The sequence below is a fragment of the Pholis gunnellus genome (genome assembly GCF_910591455.1).
Source record: "Pholis gunnellus genome assembly, chromosome: 6".
Classification (NCBI taxonomy): domain Eukaryota; kingdom Metazoa; phylum Chordata; class Actinopteri; order Perciformes; family Pholidae; genus Pholis; species Pholis gunnellus.
This window is the reverse complement of record NC_136532.1, coordinates 20,830,307-20,850,396: the sequence shown is the minus strand read 5'-3', so window position 1 is coordinate 20,850,396 and position 20,090 is coordinate 20,830,307. Positions and strand designations below refer to the sequence as shown.

The 20,090-nt window shown below is 41.7% G+C and overlaps 3 protein-coding genes across 3 annotated transcripts; 1 reads left to right on the top strand and 2 right to left on the bottom strand.

The window, feature by feature from the left end:
• Positions 1 to 20: 20 nt before the first annotated feature.
• On the bottom strand, positions 21 to 5,747 carry rad9b (RAD9 checkpoint clamp component B; the record flags this gene model as incomplete). Its single annotated transcript, XM_079160775.1, has 11 exons — positions 21 to 131; positions 993 to 1,203; positions 2,151 to 2,273; positions 2,570 to 2,634; positions 3,593 to 3,699; positions 3,858 to 3,964; positions 4,349 to 4,448; positions 4,616 to 4,730; positions 4,854 to 4,991; positions 5,364 to 5,434; positions 5,714 to 5,747. 11 exons carry the CDS (start codon positions 5,745 to 5,747, stop codon positions 21 to 23), a joined length of 1,182 nt encoding a protein of 393 aa, XP_079016901.1.
• Positions 5,748 to 8,195: 2,448 nt separating this feature from the next.
• LOC306697880 (ubiquitin-conjugating enzyme E2 G1-like) lies at positions 8,196 to 13,610 on the bottom strand. The gene is made up of 6 exons (XM_079161970.1): positions 13,035 to 13,610; positions 10,973 to 11,075; positions 10,766 to 10,863; positions 10,447 to 10,625; positions 10,223 to 10,330; positions 8,196 to 10,130 (listed from the first exon to the last, which is right to left on the bottom strand). Exons 1-5 carry the CDS (start codon positions 13,075 to 13,077, stop codon positions 10,244 to 10,246), a joined length of 510 nt encoding a protein of 169 aa, XP_079018096.1. The 5' UTR covers positions 13,078 to 13,610; the 3' UTR covers positions 8,196 to 10,130; positions 10,223 to 10,243.
• Positions 13,611 to 14,081: 471 nt separating this feature from the next.
• On the top strand, positions 14,082 to 19,162 carry anapc7 (anaphase promoting complex subunit 7). The gene is made up of 11 exons (XM_079162074.1): positions 14,082 to 14,404; positions 15,078 to 15,264; positions 15,456 to 15,575; positions 16,049 to 16,160; positions 16,350 to 16,503; positions 16,605 to 16,747; positions 16,950 to 17,067; positions 17,161 to 17,357; positions 17,447 to 17,671; positions 17,770 to 17,920; positions 18,031 to 19,162. Exons 1-11 carry the CDS (start codon positions 14,304 to 14,306, stop codon positions 18,218 to 18,220), a joined length of 1,698 nt encoding a protein of 565 aa, XP_079018200.1. The 5' UTR covers positions 14,082 to 14,303; the 3' UTR covers positions 18,221 to 19,162.
• Positions 19,163 to 20,090: the final 928 nt, after the last annotated feature.

Sequence of the window (20,090 nt, the reverse complement as noted above, 5' to 3'; positions counted from 1 at the left end):
GTCGTGAGCAACTGCTGTTCTCAGGGTGTAGGGCTCCTCGTCTCCTCTTCGTCACTGTAACGTGCTAGAACAGGCAGTCTGCTGTCGTCGTCCTGCTCAGACGACAAGGCTCTGAACAGGAGGGAGCAGATCTAGAGGAGATAGAGACAACACACGTTAGTGAAGTCAAGAGTCTTATCTAGTAGCCTACAGCATCAGCCTTGATTAGTTGTTTGGTATATGATCACTGTAAACAGGCTAATGCAGTATTTTACCCCTAAAAATGGATATAGACTAACAATACTCAGGGTAACGGGAAGATATTGCTACATTAGGCCTGCAATAATAACGTTGAGCCATCTTTCCATAACTGTGTAACTGTATCGTATAATTACACTGGGGGCTCCAAATAATTACGTCTCATATTCTACTGTAACTTAAGCTCTCAAACCCAGAGATGCTCACAAGTGATGTTTTTTAAAGTTCAAGTCTCTGCGTGAGTGCAGACTACCCCTCCTTGATGTACAGTCTTCTTAAAACAATATTTCAGAGCGTCAGATTTCTATATCTTACAACAAGTTCATGTAAATGCTCTCAATGCAATATAAAACAAAAAGAGTGCTGCATCAGATCTCTGGAAACTGGTCCGACAAGATAATATATTAAACAAAGATTCCCAGACCAAAACATTCAACACAGGAGCAAAACCAGGTGCCATCCAGGAAGAAACTGACTGTTTCACTTCCTGACAGTGATTCCAACAAAAAAGGTTAGATTCATCCTCATGACATAGAACTCATCTCACACATCCAGTGTCACCTTTCTGGTCTCCTTCAGTCACGCCTCATATGGTGAGGCAACATGGCACTCTGGGCATACTTCCAATAGAGGTTTAATTAAAACACTTGAGGCACTTTGGCACCCATCCTGTCAAAAGCGTAGAGCCTGCCAGCCTCAGAGAACAAGCTCCAGTCCTAAGTCAACATGAATAACCAACAGGAAGCTCCCGTTACCGTGGAGGAAGCCGGCGTCGTGGTGGGGCTGACACAGGCCTCATCAGCTACCAGCTTGTTGGAGTCGTCGGTCTGATGCAGAAGCAGCATCAGAGCTGGTGGGTTGGTTATAGGGCTGCCCTGGCTGGAGGCTATCAGCTCCATCACAGCAGGAGTACCCTGAGGCTTCCTGCTGTCGGCCTCACGTGAACCCACAGGTAGACCAGCACACCTGAGGAAAACACACAGCACACTGATCTCTGTGGCGAGCATTCCAACCTAATAATCACTTCCTATGCGGGCAGAAATAGTTGTGACGCTGTTGTTATTGTGGTGTACTGTACAGCGCCATGCTTTATAGCAGCTAAATAACAATTACATTCCTGTGCAGACGACACAGTGAAGTCTCAGTAAAACATATTCAATAAATAACCAAGATATTTGGTTATTCTTTGACACTTAAAACAGTCAAATAGAATAACTAGAATCATAAACATGCCATTATTATCAACTCAAGGAGTTTGAATGTAAGAGAACATTGTGTGTATTCGTCTTTACCAAAACATTCGTGAACAAGGTGTGTAGCTCTCTATCTGCTGATACTGAAAGTGGCTTTATGCCCGGTAACAAAACCCTTTGCATGTGACCACAGCGCATGTCGTCAACCTCAGAGAAGCAGCCAGACCAGAAGTGTAAAGAGGAGCACAGCAGGAAGACGAGTCTCCGGACAACCTCTTTAGTTCTACTTCAAAAAGGCCCGAGGCAGCAGGCACAAGCATGCCACACATATGATTTTAAAAAATGTAGCCTGAGTGATTCATGGAAAAACTAAAAAAATAAAGCTTGAGTGCAGGTTGTCGTTGAATTCCTGAGCACTGCAGAGCTGCCTGCTCATTAGGTTAGCGATGACACTGCAGACTCCTGGCAGTGCACACAAGCAAACCATGACCCAGATGTTCAACAGTCAGACCGGATCCATCCAGAGCACAGAGCAGCGACGCTAGGCTAGCAGAGTAGGAGCTGAGAGGATTACAGACTGTCCCACTGACAGGCCTCTAACCCCACATGTCCTGCACTTGCCCTGTTTATCTCCGTTACAGACACAACGCCGTCTGCTGTAATACGATGCCCTCTTAGGAAGCTTAAAAACAGCCAATGAGGGCAAAGTGGTTTTGTTACCTGGGTGTAGTAGGGGCCGGCGTCTCCATAGGCTGAGAGGGGCCCCTGCTTTCAGAGTCCATCAGAGTAGCCAGCACCACAGTGGCCTCCAGCACCAAGCCCTCCACGGAGAAGCACACAGGCCTGCCAACAACACCCAGGACACACTGACAGACATCCAACAGTGACAGAAATCCAACCACATAATCTCTGCTTTGAAAAGCACCAGTATAATTCACTGTTTTACAATAGAACTCACCATAACTGGTCACATGGTACAAATGGCCCACAGGCCACTGACTAAATAGTTGAGTGCACTGTGAGAGTATCTGGTGTTAATGACATGCTCGGTATAGAGTGTCTGTGGTGCAGCAGCACACACACTGACGTTGGTCTTTGCAACTTGAGATACGAGTGATCACGATGGCCAACAGACTTACTTTCCTGCAGCGCCGGAGTGGACCGACACCTGAAGGCAATGTGACTCTGCAAAGGACAGTAAACCCTAAAAAAAGAAAACAGAATAGCAACAATTCACCGTCAGAAACGGAGTTATGCTTGTGTGCATCCGTGTCATGACTGTGACATTTTAACAGCTAATCGTTTGGAGAATAGCGTTACGGCATGTGTACAATGATCAGGCTAAATAAAAAGTATAAACGCTCGAGTAAACTGAGGCCGACTAAAATTTAAGAGCCTGGCCTTTAATCCATCCAAAACCAGATTTTCCAAAAGCGACAGGAACAAGGACACTAGGCTGGCTAATGAGGCGCTTCACAGCGGGGCGTCCCGGAAACATTCCAAGACATTGGGGACAAGAGCTGTGGGTGTTAATGCAGGTCAAGTCTCATTAACCGGACCAACACAAGGACTGTTTATCTGTTAACGGGACTGTTAAGTCCATTTACTTTGTTTTCAAGCCACTGCAGAAGAAAGCAAATTAAATTGGGGTGTGTTCGTTCAGACGCTGTAACAAATCACTTCGGATTACTGAGCATGCTATTCTGGAAAATGACATTACAGTTCTCTCCGATTCAATGTTATTACTGTTACTCAAAGTATAATCCGGTTAAGATCGACACAAGTTGAGCCAGCCCTCAAAACACAAACGCATTCCTCCTTGGCTTAAAAGTTACACATTTCACAATAAACCAAGCAATGTATGGCCTATAATTTCAATGATTGCTTCTATGTAGCTATGTACTATGCGTCACTTATGTCACACTACTTTTGCTATAAAGATGACATGCAACACTGAGGGGAAAGTTCACACGATAACGATGCAGAGCACAGGTACAGTCGCTTTTTTATGACCAGAAACATGACCTTTAAGACATGAAATACTCCTGGAGCCAGTTACACACACTTACACTTTGCATACACACACACACATACAAGCAAAGATACACATAATGTTCTCATGTGACAGGATAAAAGGAGTCTCCAAAAATACATTTTGTTACCCTCAACTCCTTCAGACAGAAGGTTATATCCGACACCACTCCGATCTGAAAGTAGTCAAACTCGTCTGGGTGTAAGGACATCTCGGTGTACATGTTCTTCATGTGATCTGTGACGGACGTACATCCAAGTCAAATAGTATCTGCGCAACATTTTTTAGTGTTTGTTGAAGAATTACGTTTGCAGACTTTTTAAACACGTGTGGCATCTGTCACACACAGTGTTATCGTGGGCCCGAGCCAAATCACACCGCAACGTTAAGCTCACCGTCTCCCTCCTCGTAGTGATTTCTCAGACTGACTCTCAGAGGAGTCATGGACAGAGTGATTTCCTCCTGGGACACTGGGAAATGCATCACCATATCACCAAGAAGCCTGCAGAGGTAGAGCAAAACAAATCAACCTGAGCATTGAGCAGAGCCTTGTGTCCACACTGTGCTGCTGATGGATGATACTTTGGGTATTAATGATCATGTCCTTGCTAATCGGGTTGTGTGTGTGTGTGTGTGTGTGTTTGCCCAGAGCCAGCTGAGAGTAAAAACATTTACACCCATTCTCTTTCCAATTAAAATAGACTTGCAGCTACCGTAATCCTAATTCATGTTTACAGTAAATCCACTTGTCATGAAAATAATTTCTATGCGTTAAGATAACTAAGATTTAGTTTGCATTAAAAGTATAAAAACACTGAAGTTGTGTTTGTTGTATGTAATAGACAGTTGAGGTTCTGACTTTATAGCAGGATACCGAGCTGCTAACCTGGAGGGAGCTTTGAGCACATTGGGACAGAGGTGTGAGGCAAACACTGCCTGCAGAGCTTCACTTTCCTGGAAACATAGGTTGTGGGTCTTAGTGATGCCTATCACAAAAAGCAGAAACAAGATCTTTGGAGCACACTGCCACCTAGTGCTGGAAATATGCAATGCAGCGTCTGCAGCACAGCGTTGATTGAGGTCATTTTGAACAAATCCTGAATCTTTCCTTTGCCTGCAGCTAGGTTTTGATACAAAATGCAATGTTTACTACCATGCCTGCAGAAAAACTGGATCACCACTCGGTCATCGGGAGCGCTGATTGATATCCGACATCGCTCCACATTACGCTCAATGGAAGTCAAACAGCGGAAAAGAGGTAGAACTGACTTAAAAACAAAAATACATGTTTTAGGCTTCCACTACTGTCTCCTATATCCTAAAAATGTGTCCTGTGCAGCGAGAGCTGTGACGTCACTGTGAGCTCTCCACAATCAACTTCCCTGATTTACCTTCATGATCAGTTTGCAGTTGATTGTCTTCCGGTGCTGCTCTGATACTGATCCCAGGCTGTAGTGCTGGAAGAACAGCGGCGAGAAGAGGAAGCAGGCATACGCAGAATGAGCAGAATTCACTGATCTCAGAGCCAGCTTTAAGAGAGAGACAGAGAGAGAGACAGAGAGAGAGAAAGAGAGAGACACACAGAGAGAGAGCGAGAGAGCGAGAGAGAGAGAGAGAGAGAGAGAGAGAGAGAGAGAGAGAGAGAGAGAGAGAGAGAGAGAATGAGAATGTATTATTAGGTGAATATGCTGCTATTGCCTGTAAGGAGAAAGGAGGCCCAATGCTTGGAGACCAAAGTAGAGGCCTCCTGTAAAGAAAACATTAATTTAATTGGAAAAATTAAGAGAGGAGCGGGAAAAGCAACAACAATAGAGAGTCAGTATTCCTTGCTACTCTCCTGGTAGGTCATGAATATGGCATTGATTGATACCATAAAGTGAACAGGACTGTGTGCTGCTCACCCCTCTGACCATGGGGTCCAACCACAGCTCATCTCCAATCCGTGACAGGGCATGAACCGCCTTTCCAAATACTGCAACACAACAAAGCGTCACCAGAGTTTAAGGCTAACAACATAACGTTAAATATTGCAAACTAACGTAGTTGTTTCTTTCAATATAAAAGTGGGTCAACCCAGAAATAGCTGCTAAGTTAGCTATTTTGTTAGAAGCTAAGTTAAGCAACATTCAAGCTAGCATAAGTCTTTCGTCATAACTTAATGTTTAACAGGCCTCACGTGAGCTGCTACGACTAATATATTTTTAATTCTTTAACACAAATTAAATATATTGTTAGCCTTGTTTACTATTACCTTTTACACCACTTCCTTCGAGAACACAGTTCATATTCGCTGAAGTCCGATGTCCCGTTAACCGCTAACTAGTTCAACTCAGTCACGAGCTCATCCCGAGTCTTGCGCGTGGTCAATGCTAACATGAAGTATGCTAATTAGTTAAGCTAAAAGACAGTCGTGACCATATAAAGGCTAAATTAGCTTCAAGAGGTTCCTCCACAACAATTAATATTTAATTTTATACACTAAAAGAAAATGTCCTGAAGATACTCAAAGTTACTGTTTGTTTATTACTTTATTTCACAGAGGCAGCTAAAAGGCCTGTTTAGTAGTCACAGTAAAACAAAAAAACAGTTAAAAATGTTATATTGTCAGGTGCAAAATAATACAAATCCATAATCATATTGATATCAGCTTCCAACTGGCCTCACTAAATAATGGAAAATACTTCCTAAATGAATAAAAGATAGATCATTAGAGAAAAAACATATATGAAACTCAAACTATGGGGCAACAGCATATGAATGTTTATTCATGTGTTTTTACAAGTACACTTTATGATAAATGACATAGAGATTCAACTAACTGAACAACATGTAAATATGAAACTATAGCTCTATATGCAGTGGGGTCTATAATATGTTTATATCTATGTAAATAAGACTGCACACAGTTCTTGGTTAGGGACGCTTAATGTCATATTTGAAAATGTGTGAAATAACACACCAGGTATTGATGCTAAGATTATCATAAAGGTCAATCATGCACTCCAAATAGTGAAACCATTTCGGTCATCTGTTGACTATTTTTGGAAGAAAGACATCAGAATTAACTGTGCTGCTGCTTCTGCTTTTCCTCTGCCCCTGAGGCTTCGCCCTTGCCACGTCCTTCTCTGCATCCCTTGAGAGCGTACTGTCTTCTCTGTGCTGGTGAATCCCAAACCTCCTTCTGCAGGACGGATTCTGACCTGAAAAAATGCAAATCACAACATGAGATGAACGGTTGTGGTTAAAGGTTGTGTTTGAGAGACATTTAGATACACACCTGGTTGCACACACGTGTGCAGCACGTTGAGATAGCGCTGCTTCATCTGCTGCCTCATGTGCACTGTACTGTACACGTTTGCTATACTGCAAAGGTAGCGTCTCTGTCCCGCTGTGAGGGCTGGATGCTGAGACGGAAACAAGTCATGATCTGATTATATGTGGCAGAATGACAGCAATCTTGTTACACCTGAGTAATATTACAATCACCTTAATTCAAACCCTCTGAAAGCCTGTGACAGAAAAAAATACCAAAGAGAAAACTAACTTCATCATATGTTTCAGTGTTATGTGGTTACCTGTAAGAAGGGTGCAGACATCATGGATTTGGGAATGAGTATTGTCTTCATGTGCTGGCCGCCTGCAGAAGCGTTCCCGTGTGTTCCTCTGTACATCTCTCTCACTTGCTGACTAGGTCGACTTTCAAAGCCTGCCGAAGGCAACATGGATGTTACTTAAGCAGCACATTTTATACTTTTAAAACAGTTTCTCAGTTGTGCATCCACATGAGCCCTTTGTTTCTGGGATTTGAATTCACTAAGACATTAATATTGAGCAACATAGTAAGCAACACACGCATACTGTAAAATGTTGAGGTTCTTATACTGCTACTGCACTATTTCAGAGGTAGTTCAGATACAGTTAAGTTATTTTTCAGAATAATCTACCTAAAAACTTGCTAGGCTTCTAAAATATAAGTATATAAAGTAGTTATATATGTACAATAATATAAAAAGGGGCCAATCTGCAAAACAATTACTTTTACTTTTTAATTTGCTCATAGTTCCTTTGTACTTTTACATGTATTGCTTTCTTTTACACAAGTTAAAAGATCTGAATTCTTCTTCGACCACCAGAAATGACAAAAGCAGATCATGACTGAGACAGAGTGGTTTAGATGAGTCACCAACTTGACAGCAAACATCTACTATATATTTTAGATATCATTTGCATTCATATAATCTATTTTGTAATTCCATAATGAAAACAATAGGTTTGTTCACGACGAGTAAGCATTTAAAGGGACTATATGACTCACCCTGTGGGCATCTCTGGTTAGGCTCTGCAGACCTAAAAAAATAAAAGAAAGCAATATATGCATCCTCTGAATTCTTCCATTAATAACTAAAACTCACATTGTGGTCTTACCTCATTGAGATGTGACCACTTCCATTGTTTAACAGGTTTTCTTTTTTCAGCTGCTCAACAAATGTAACCCGCTTTCTCATCGTTACTTACAATCCCGATATTTCCCGTAGATAAGTCGGAGAGGTTGCGAGCACCTTTTTATCTGCTCAGTATGTGTTGCAGCCAGAAGATCCTCCGGGAGTGAAATGAAGCCAGCGCTGAAATCTGACACCATTCCCTGGGTTCCAATTACAGAGCAGAGGTCTAATATACTTGAACCCAGTGTGTTCTCATCTAAAATGTAAAACACAAACAAAGATACAGGCCAATCTGTTTACACGCTTTATTGAGCATCATGTCCAATATACATTGCATTGACACAAAATGAAAAAACAAAAAACAACTAATAATGGCGTTAGGGTGGATTACCTGGACACACCATTTTCAGAGCGTATTGCTTAATGACATTTCAAACGCACCGAATCTGTGCAAATACAGTGAACACCGGTCAGAGGAGGTCATGGTAGGTTAGAAAATTCTGACTTCAAAAGGTAATGTCAACAGCAGTTATGTGATCATAAAGTCTACAGAAGTCTACTAACTGTACACATCACATTCACCCAGAATGTACTAACAAATGGTATCGTATCGAAACATACCCAACTCCTTCAAACCTGATTGCATGCGCCAAGAGATGGTGAGCCATTTTTTTTTTTCTTCCAATGTCAGTCACAGACCATAATCATGTATAACATAATTCAGAATAGATGCCATAATGGCTCAACGGCCGGCAACACCATCGATGAAAGCGAACAAATTAAGCCGATGGTTTCCAGACTCCACCCGAACACGACTGTGTATATTCTTCAAAAAATAAAACCTAGATGCAGGATTTGTGTTCATTCCCCCCCCCCCCATCAGAACACTTATTTATACTCTCTACTAAGTGGTGAGTTCACTTCAAGTCTCTATCAAGAATTCCAACCCAAATTCAGCGATTAAGTAAAAGGTGATAAATATTATCTAGGTATGAAACGATCAGAACTCAAGACGTTGATAGAATTAAAGAGCTTTACTCGACAATCCACCCGAAGTCCTGTGACTTACACACACCATCCTTCACCCACACGCTGATCGAAAGCCAAAACGTGCCGCAGCAAAAGTAAGAACGCCTAGCCTAAGTCTACCATGGAGCCCCTAAAATCACCCATGTTTACAGATTAAGAACTCAAAACGACCATAATCCTCGTCAAATGTATGAACCTTTTAAATTGAGGTACGCTCAGATGCCAGTTAACCAGTACACGCGTGGACTGTATTTGGTTGTCCGTGATTTATAATAACGTTGCGAAAAGACATCAGACTGCGTGATAGTTAATAGATATCGTCGTTGACCGGGAGGGCCGCTTGATAGAAAGGAAAGGCTCAGGAATATTAGAGGTTTGCTAATCGAGAGCCTAATTTAGTCGTCTAGTTTAATCCTGAGAAGTTGGCACAAACCTTCTGTTACCATTAGCTATGCTTGTGCAAGTCAACATATTATAAAACCACGACTCTTAAATCACCGAGTAAGCCATTCCATTTACATCTAGCAACAAGACATGACGGAGCTGTTGGAGGGGGATCATGCAGATTTGAGAGTCATGGTTTTATACCTCTTAGACGTGCGCTAGCGCGAGAAGAAAATGCTAGCAGGAGGCCTCTTCTCAGGAAACAAAGACGGTACGGAAAAACACTCTGAAAGTTCTCAAGCTGTCCCTCTAAACAACAAGCGGACTGTGAGGAAGTGAAGCCCACTGAAGGCAGCAGTGATTCAATGACAGTGTTGACAATAATCACATCTATGGACAGAGAGTTGTTTGGGCTGACAGTAATCTGGTGGGAAGTCTTCAGCGGGGAGGACGAGTGATGACCTAATGGTAACAGGTGTTTTGTTTTACACAATCTTGACTCACTAAATTGCATAAGAAACCTGGTATAAAGTAGAAACTGTTCAGCAGCAGATAAAAAAAAGCAAGTTAATTTACAGTAGTGACATATCTTACATCATTAATTTTTTTCAAAATAAATAAAATTAAATATACAACTCCAGGTAGGAAACGGGGTTAATTTCGCTGGTAGGGTTCTCAAATTGGCTCATCTTGTGGAAAAACGACAACCGTTCACAGAAACGTGGTTGAAGCTCAACCGATTCCTTTGACTGGCAAAACAAGGGGTGCAAAAGCCTTTTGTTGAAATTTTCCCTCTGAAGGCATTTCCTTTAACTGTAAAAAAAAAAAAAAAAGAACATAATTACTATTACTTCTAGCACAAGGTTTCACAAATGAATAACTCAGCTGAAACTCAATTTACTTACCCTGGAATTTACAACGGACGCCTAATCAAAAGCCATCTCTTGACTTTTTCTTACGCAGCGAGCCACCTTCCTCTTGAATTCACCGTTCGGGTCCTCCCTCCACTCTTTCTGTGGGAGAAACAGTAGATTTTCTTTCAGTGACACACATCCTCAATCTACTTGTACTTGCCGTGATAACAATAAGGAAAAGAGGTTTATTTTAGGGCATGAGGAGTGTAACTCACCGCCGCATCCACATTAGCTGGTGAGTCGCTGTTGGGGTCCGCCAGCATGGAGATAACACTAATCATGATTGTCTCTACCGTGTGGATCGGAAGCCAGCGCTCCTCGGGCTTCTCATAACCAAACTTATCTTCTCCTGGCTCGTGCAGAATTGAGATGCAAACGTCTCCGTTCTTTGCCACTGTGAAGAACGGGAGCACGGATTTAATAGCAGCCAAAAAAGGATGTGACGGCAGCCTTCATTGAAATTAAACTTCAAAGCTTGAATCACAAAAACCTTTAAAATGATCCAATGAAAACATCAGAAAAAAACATGTTTACCGTTTGGGTGCCAGATTTCAGTGATGAACTTCATCTTTGGAGGCCGTAGAGGATAATCATAGGGAAACGTTAGGTACGCTTTGAAAAACCCTCCCTCACTGCAATACAGAGAACAGAGCGAGAACGGATGAGAAATTATGGATTTCAAAAAGTAATTTATAGATTTCTCAACCACAGACATGATCGTCCAAATATGTTGTCACTTACAAAAGGGTGTCTTGTGGACCAATGATCACAACTTCCCATTTATAGATGTCATCATCGTCTATCAGACCAGCTGAAAAGCCCTCTACGGGGTTCTTGTTAAGCTCTGGAAGAAAAAGAGGCAGACGGTCTTTTTAATACAATGAACAAATAGATAATCGTTTAATAAGCCAATTGGTACAATTTGACAAATTAACACACACAATATTACATTACAACCTCTTTATAAGAGAGTGTTAAACGTATTGTCACAGTAGTCAAGAATTTGGTGAATATCAGAACAAAGCTTTGGAACCAAAACTCTTTGCATGGCAAAGTGAAACGCAAACGGCTGATATTTCACTCATAATGCAATAAAAACAACCAAAGTAAGATGACTTTTCTCTCTACCACAGAACTGGGACATGAATAGATTTTGTAATAAGCCTCAACACCACAAGAAACGGTACACAGTAAACACCTTTAGAGAACAATGACGATGCGGAACAGCCGTAATGAATGTGCGTTGACAATGACGAGCCTCCTATGATGGAAGGAACAAATACATCTACGTTGAGCTGCATGTTTGGTTTATTCCCTTTTGTCAACCGCTGTGAAGCAGCTGCAGGAGAGGTTGAGTTTGTATTGATGATACGATCGGAGTGAATCCGTAGTAAGTGCTGTATTAGCCCCTTTAATTAACACCATTACTTTCTGACCCAGAATTCCCAGCACTGACCGTGATTCATTTGCCTAAAACATTCCTCTATTACGACTTTGATTTAATCTGTATAGGAGATATTTAGTTTTCCAGAGTTCGGCATCGTATCAGAATATTTTGGTGAAGTATTAGAAACGTTACTTCTCGTGTCTCTCCATTTAAGAGTGGAGAGAATAAGTCGCAGTCTCACACCATTGCAAGTTGATTCAACGAGTCAACAGTTTGTGCTAATGTTCACTGAATCAAATCGTGGTTTCCAAAAATAATTATCCCCGTTGAAGTGAATCACCAACTTGAAGAAGTGAATTGAGTCAACCACCGTAAAGTCAGTGATTCACAACCGCACACGCAGGGAAACCAAAGTAAATCAGTCATGGCTGGGATGATAAATCAGTGGATGGATGAATGCTGTTATTCAGGACCACAGACTGTACACCCTGACTCTACAGTACGTTATCACAGTAGTTCCAACTATATAAAAGTAGGTCACTTATGTACAATGGGGGAAATAATATCAATTTTATGACAAGATCTACTAGTCTCCATAGTCTGGGATGTTGACCCTCATAAAATTGTTACACTTAAATATATATATTTATAATATTGAATGCTGCATTACAGTTTTATGACCGTATTTGATTTTTGCAGTTGGGCAAAATTAATATTGACATTTGTATCTGTGTACACACACACACACACATTGAGCTGGACTGTCGGGTCAGCTGTACATAGGAGGTATTAGTATCTCAGTGTTGAAGTCCTTGTATCTGGCATTAACGAGCAAAGAACAGCCAGTATTAATATTGATATTTTCCAATGAACCCAACAGGAGAACTCATTACTGAGGGCTGTAACACTGAGATGCGTGTCCTCACTGAAGGAGCCCGATTTGACATCGGAAACGTTAGATATTCATCTAATAGAGCTCGGTGGCCAGTTTGTAATTCTAATCTAAATAGCAGCATATTCGTCTATAAAAGGCTGAGAATACACACAGCTAGCATTAGCAATACGAAAGTCATCAGAGCAGATTAGTCCCTGGATTGATTATTCCTTTGTTCCGTCCGCTAACTAATGCCCAACTTGCTAGCCCGTTAGCAAGGTTGCCGTTAAGTGTTGGTGTTATTGAGTCACGTAAACGTGTACATATTTATCTTTATTCCCCCCACCAGAGATCAGCTAATGAAGGTAGCTTAGCCACACACTGAACTGCAGTGATAAAAGGAGCCAATTGTGTTGCTTGGGTTAGCTTTCCTAAGCTCACTCCTATGGCGTAAACATAGCTTTGCGTAGCTAACGTTAGCTGCTATGTAGGTAGCTTCTATAACGGCTGTATGTGCTTACAGTGTTTTATATTCATATTACCTGCTAGTTGTTTTCGAAGAAGTAATGCTGATTGTTCGGTCATGGTACGCAGACGTAATTGGAAATCACTTTGTGTCAACAAATACTTTCCCCCAAAAAATAGAGCTAAAGCTGAAATCGAGGTGAGAGCTTGCGCTGCCTGCTGCTGATTTCCCTCTGTGTTTTGACACAAGGTTCAGCTGCTGGCTTTAGATGTGCGCATGCGCGTCTACACTTTGACTCTGTGTGTGTATGTGTGTCTGTGTCTGTGTGTGTGTGTGTTCAAGGCAACCTATCTGCATCATAAAAATACTGTCCTGTAAGTCTCAGCTAGAGGGTCATCTGATCAATGCTTTGTTCTCTTTTGAGAAATCCAGACCAATTTGTGTGTATGAGGATGATACTGACTTGCCAATTCATTTGTTGTTGTTTACTACATGTACTTTTATTGTGGTTATTGTTATTTGGTTTGTAAAAATGGCCTTATAGGATGTGTTTTAGTTTGGGCCTCTACCTGTCTTATTATCTCATGCATGCAGAAGTGAGAAGAACACATCTTCCCAGATCTTCTTGTTTGAGTTTGTAAAATAGTCTTTGTATTGCATTGTTGTTATCATTAATTGATGATTTGACAAGTTTATTAACGCAAATTATTTTTGCTGATACCTGTTGAAACAATGCTTGATTCATTTGTGGTATAAAAATAGAGAAACATTATGGTTTTATTAGGAACTGTAGCATAATATAAATAAATACTTCTAACAATAGTTAGTAGTAGTAGTACCTTTGTACATCATTTATTTTAGAATATTCATCTTTTAGATCAAAATACTTACACTTGACTGTTATTTACGGCTGTTATTAAGTAGCTTTGCATGAATTTACTGAATAAAAATATATTGCTGCAGCAAATACACAAGCTGCGTTCAAACTATCGGAGATATGAATGCATCACCAACCCGACTTATGGAAGAGGAGATTTAATAAAAAAAACTATAAGAATCTGTATAACGTTAATTTTCACTCTACACATTTTCGTTTATTGTTTCTAAAAAATAAAACAACATAAATACAACTGCTTTTGCTCGCTAAAGACGCAATATGATATTTAGTAGTGTAGTTGTTGAAAGCACGAGTTTGCGAAGAGTCCCTAAAGGCAGCATTATGCGGAAGGAAGGTTGATCGGCGCCATATTTAATACGTCACAAGCTAGCTAGCATTAGCTGTTTACAAGCCCAAACTTTTAACTTGAGACGGAAACCTAAAGCCAGCCCTCAACGTAATCGTAAAATGAATGTAATAGATCATGTACGGGACATGGCCGCCGCTGGCCTTCACTCTAATGTCCGGATATTGAGCAGTTTGTTGCTGACGATGAGTAATAACAACCCGTAAGTAATGTCCGAGCGGGGTGCGTCTATTTCCTGGAGAGTGCCCTTTTCTACATCATCGTATTGTGTTTTGTCAGCCCGAAAGCTAACTGGCCAACAACAGCAAACATAATTCATCGTAGCCGTAAAGCAACACCAGATACCCGCAAGATACGCACACCACGTAACCACGTCAATAAGACTACAATTTATATTATTTTCCAAGAAATAGTCATATAAAGAGTCTCCTACAGTTTATTGTGCCTGCAGCTATTAGCCGTTAGCTTGACGTATTGCGAGTTCAGCCTATCAGGGAGTTGTGAATGGGAGGACTTGTCACATATATTGTTGATAACATGCCTATTTCCCCTTCACTGTGTTGAAAATATAGTGATTGATTTAAATACAGTGGCTATGTGCTTTCAAAGTTATAGTAGCGTCACAGTGTTGTTTTCAAATTTGAGAATAATCGTCATCGGTTTTGTTTCATGTGTTTTTATCAACTTGAAATTCTACTATTTTACTCAGATTTCTTCTCTGTATTGTTGAGCATGTAATGAGACATTTTGTGTCTTTGTGCTATTAGCATTCCATCTAACACATTGTGTTATGTGTGCAAAAGAGGCATGTTTTCTATGGTGCGTCCATTCTGTTTATAATTACTTATATATTATTTATATCTCTTTGATTCCAGAGAGCTTTTCTCACCGGCCCAGAAGTACCAGCTGTTGGTTTACCATGCCGATGCCATCTTCCATGATAAGGAGTACCGTAATGCTGCCTGCAAGTACAGCATGGCACTGCAACAGAAGAAGGTGCTCAGCAAAACATCTAAAGTTCGTACTTCTGCTGGTGGAGCTGCATCTAACCTGCAGGCACAGGTGTGTTCAATAACACTTTAAGTTTTGTCTGATGCTGTAACACAACTCGGTGTGTCCAACCAGCTTTATTACAGACTGCACGATTATAGTGTCGTACAATATCGTGCACCTTGAGGGACAAATATCTAGACCATCGACTTGGTCAGGTGGCATGAATGGATATGACAATTATACATAATGTTGTCTTTCAGAGTTTGCCTTCCGAAATTGAGGTAAAGTACAAGATCGCTGAATGCTACACCATCTTGAAGCTGGACAAAGATGCCATTGCCGTGCTCGATGGGATCCCCTCCAGACAGAGGACTCCAAAGGTAGACTACTGGTCTCATAGTTATTGTAATAACCTGTTTCCTTCATGCTTTATGTTTCTTTTTTAACTACACTGGCCTTATATCTGTTAACTCAGAGGTGCTGCACTATTCATCAAGGCCTTCCACTGTGTGTGATTAGTCACAGCATGTGAATGTGCAACGTTTAGCCACATCCTTATCTCAAGTGAGACCTCGGTCTGCGTTGTGTACACAATGTATCGGAATAATATAGAATAAACTAATGAAGAGATGAATGAATTAGGATGTTATGAAGAAGTAATCTTTTAGTATTTAAACGTTCACAACTGGAGTAAGGCTGTAAAAGTAATACACTGTACAGTTGCTTCTACATTGATACACTCTGCTTTTAGGGCAAAACTGTTGAAAGGACAATAATCCGAAAAGTTGTCATGACCACAATGTGAAGCACAACAATTGATTATGATGGATGCTGCCGTTGTTTCTCGTCCCAGATCAACATGATGCTGGCTAACCTGTACAGGAAAGCCGGTCAGGAGCGCTCTGCAGTGACGAGCTACAAAGAGGTCCTCAGACAGTGTCCCGTCGCCCTGGATGCAATCATTGGTAGGCACGACACCTTCAGCCAAATGTTAACCTGCTGAGACTCTCCTGCTCAAGTCTGTCTGCACTCTTTACACATGTAGCTCTTATATGCGTACACACACACACACAATATGTCTGCTTGGACTTAATGAATCACTTGTTCCTGCTGCTCTTTGAATAATCTTTTCTACGTTATTTTTCCCCCCATAGGTCTTCTCTCTTTATCAGTGAAAGGAGCGGAAGTGGCGTCCATGACTATGGATGTGATCCAGAGTATCCCCAACCTGGACTGGCTCTCTGTGTGGATCAAAGCGTATGCCTTCATACATGCGGGGGACAATCAAAGAGCCATCAACACTATTTGGTGAGCAGAGCAATAATGTTTTGTAGAGAGTGACTGAATCTTCCTGTTCCTGGTTTTCTTTATTGCGACAAACTTGTTGCGTCTCCCTCGTCTCGTCTCAGCTCTCTGGAGAAGAAGTCTCTGTTGCGGGACAACGTGGACCTCCTGGTGAGCCTGGCAGATGTCTACTTCAGGGCAGGGGACACCAAGAACGCCATCCTCAAATTTGAACAAGCCCAGATGCTGGACCCATACCTCATCAAAGGTGTGCTGCAGGTTTTATTTATGTATTGATTGACCTAGCAAACTGCTCAAATGTTTATTTCAGTAAAGCCTACTTTATCTTCAGTTATTATCTGCGCTAAAAAGCTCGGGACGCTTGCACCAGCTTAACGCTAACCCCAAACAAGACACAAGACTTTTTGCTGTCTTGTTAAAATGTCAAGTTATGTTGTTTGCACTTGCAGGAATGGATGTTTATGGCTACCTGATGGCCCGCGAAGGACACTTGGAGGATGTTGAAGTCCTGGGAGGAAGGTTATTTAATATCTCAGACCAGCACGCTGAACCCTGGGTGATCTCTGGGTGAGTCTCTTAAGTAGTAACGTTTTTTTCTGCTTCATGAAATATCATTGTCGTATATTTTGCATTCCTTTTCAATCTGTTTCTGTTGTTCAGTTGTCACAGCTTTTATAGCAAGCGTTACTCCAGAGCCCTGTACCTGGGAGCGAAGGCCATCCAGCTGAACAGCAACAGCGTGCAGGCTCTCCTCCTGAAGGGGGCGGCGCTGAGAAACATGGGCCGCGTTCAGGAAGCCATCATCCACTTCAGGGAGGCCATGCGTTTGGCTCCCTGCAGACTCGACTGCTATGAAGGCATGTTTGTCTCTTATGTTCTTCTCAGATTACATTTCTGTTCCTCTATGCATTGACCTGGTTAACCATCAGTAACTGTCCATTCACAGGTCTGATCGACTGTTACCTGGCATCCAATGGGATCCGAGAGGCTATGGGGATGGCCAATAACATCTATAAGACTCTGGGGGCCAACGCACAAACTCTGACCATCCTCGCCACGGTGTGCCTGGAAGACCCGGTGACTCAGGAGAAAGCCAAAACCCTGCTGGACAAAGCTCTGGCCCAGAGACCCGACTACACCAAGGCTGTGGTCAAGAAGGCCGAACTGCTCAGTACATAAACCAGTTTCTACTATTTGTTTGCTTTTCACGTGAACATGTCCTCTTAAGTAGTTTGTGTAGAAATGACGGTGTCCTGTTTTCTTGTGAAGGTCGGGAACAGAAATATGAAGAAGGGATCGCTCTCCTCAGGAACGCCCTGGCCAATCAGAGTGATTGTGTCCTGCACAGAATGCTGGGAGATTTCCTAGTGGCCGTCAACGATTACCAAGAAGCCATGGATCAGTACAGCATAGCGCTAAGGTAACCACAGATTGCTACTTCTAATCTCGGAGAACAAATGACCAATCCAAGCACAACGTAAGGATTTCTTTTGTGCGTTTTACATCTTTTTTTTTTTCTTCTTTCCATAGCCTGGATCCCAATGACCAGAAGTCTTTAGAAGGCATGCAGAAGATGGAGAAGGAGGAGAGTCCCACCGATGCCACGGTGGAGCTGGACGGTGACGACATGGAGGGCAGCGGAGAGGACGGGGATCTGGAGGGCAGCGACAGCGAAGCGGCCCAGTGGGCTGATCAGGAACAGTGGTTTGGGATGCAGTGACCTCGGCCACCGGAGGACACAGTCCCTCTCTCTCTCCCCTCCCCCTAACACACTGCAGCCCGCGGGAAGCTTTTGGCCATCGAAGGTCGTCAAACAGCACAACGTGGCCACTGATGCTATTTTCCCTCCAACTTTCTGACAACCTTATTAATCACTTCACCCTGGAGCTATGTGAGCCTCGTTAGCTCGTCCATACGGATACCAATTCAGCCTTACAGCAGCAGCAGACACTCGACCCCAGAGAACATGGAGATCTGCTGTTCAACACCTTGATTTCTCAATATTTGTAAAATCTGAAGTCATATCGCTGACTCTACTTTAGGCTATTTCTTCAGCACGTCTTTGCTGGCGGTCTGAATAAATGCATCACTGTCCCAAATAGTGCAAAGTACATCTTCAAGTTAAATATACTTGTTACAAAGTGAGCGTCAGTGTATTTAAGAAAAAGACCTGCATTGGATTTGGGGTTGAGTTCAGTTTACTGGAGGACTGGTACCAGGTAGTACTGGGACATTTAGACGGAAGTAATTGTCAGTCAATTGGTGTGATGGGAGATTTTGGCTGGAGTTATCCTTCACATGTCTTACAGGAGAGACTGGCAACGATTTTTTTTTTTAATTAAGTGTTTAGTTTGAGCCTAACGGACACTTGTTTGCTGCAGATCACACTGAAGGTTGTGAGTTTGGGGCAAACAGGTCTGTGATAAAAAGTGACTCTGTATCATATTTCCTGCTGCTCTTTAAAATATATAATCTACATTTGAATTTTGTCACAAGAATGTGTCATGTAATGTACAGGCTTTATTATTTCCGTGTGTGTCGTCTGAGTCTGCCTTTGTGTCAAAAAAAAAATAACCCTACAACTGACTCAAGTGTTTCTTAACTACGTCAAGATTAATGTCTATAGTATTTTGTACATATTTTTAAAGTGTATAATAAAATAATGAAACACTCTCTTGGCCTGAATGGAGTATTTCTCTTAGACGACTCATTACACTTATTATATCGTTGAAATGAATCCTAATGACACCAGGACCCACAGCGTGTAAACTCTTCATGTATGACAGTTTTATTTACCTAAAACCACAGTTCATGTGTACAATCATCTTGGAAAATAAAGAACAGCAGTTTGGCAAAAAGAAATAAAAAAATGCCAGAGTAGGGACTGCCTGTCGTTCTCATGGTAGAACGTGTGCATCGCTGCACGTCCGCCGTCCCAGACATGGCAACATCTGCTCCAAACACGACGCACGTCTCAGTGCAAAGCAAAAAGGCTGTTTGGTTTTTAAATATTCCATAAAAGTATTTCCTTAGGAAAGATGAACTGTTTTTTTTTTTTTAGCTTAACATTTGTACTATCTGACGAATGTCTATTCTATTTACCAATACTATACATTGTCTATTACACAAGTCTGGTAAAACAGATGGCCGATTCGCTGGACATGCACAATGGAATATTGTACAATTCACTGTACACGGTACTAAGATCTTTGTCTAGAAAGATGGCATGAGAATTGTATCATCTAAGGCTCTTCATGCAGGAGGATGGGGGGGGGGGGGGGTCTGATATGATGTGGGATTGGCTAGTTCTTAATCAGACATTTATTTATGGCCAGTCTAAAAGTGATGTATGAACTTTATGAGCCTCTGTCTTCATATTATTTAACTGGCATGCTGCTCTTGAAAGATATGCTGCCCAGAACACACATGCACAACACAAAAATAAAACCAAAGTTTCTGCAAGGAATTTAGAGTAGAGGTGGGCTTACTTGGCCTTTGCTGCAAAGAAAAAAAGGAGAGAGAGGAAGAATCAAATCAGTGGACACACAAAGAATCACAGGCCAAAGTAAAAAAACATCGGAGCAGCAAAT

Excerpts from the sequence above, each read along its gene's own strand:
- LOC306697880 (XM_079161970.1), bottom strand. The coding sequence starts at position 13,077 with ATGACCGAACAATCAGCATTACTTCTTCGAAAACAACTAGCAG. Across the intron at positions 10,864-10,972 it reads GGTCCACAAGACACCCTTTT|TGAGGGAGGGTTTTTCAAAG; the intron begins GTAAGTGACAAC and ends TCTGTATTGCAG. Across the intron at positions 10,626-10,765 it reads TGAAATCTGGCACCCAAACG|TGGCAAAGAACGGAGACGTT; the intron begins GTAAACATGTTT and ends CGTTCTTCACAG.
- anapc7 (XM_079162074.1), top strand. The coding sequence starts at position 14,304 with ATGAATGTAATAGATCATGTACGGGACATGGCCGCCGCTGGCCTTCAC. Across the intron at positions 17,358-17,446 it reads CAGACTCGACTGCTATGAAG|GTCTGATCGACTGTTACCTG; the intron begins GCATGTTTGTCT and ends GTCCATTCACAG. Across the intron at positions 17,672-17,769 it reads CAAGAAGGCCGAACTGCTCA|GTCGGGAACAGAAATATGAA; the intron begins GTACATAAACCA and ends TTTCTTGTGAAG.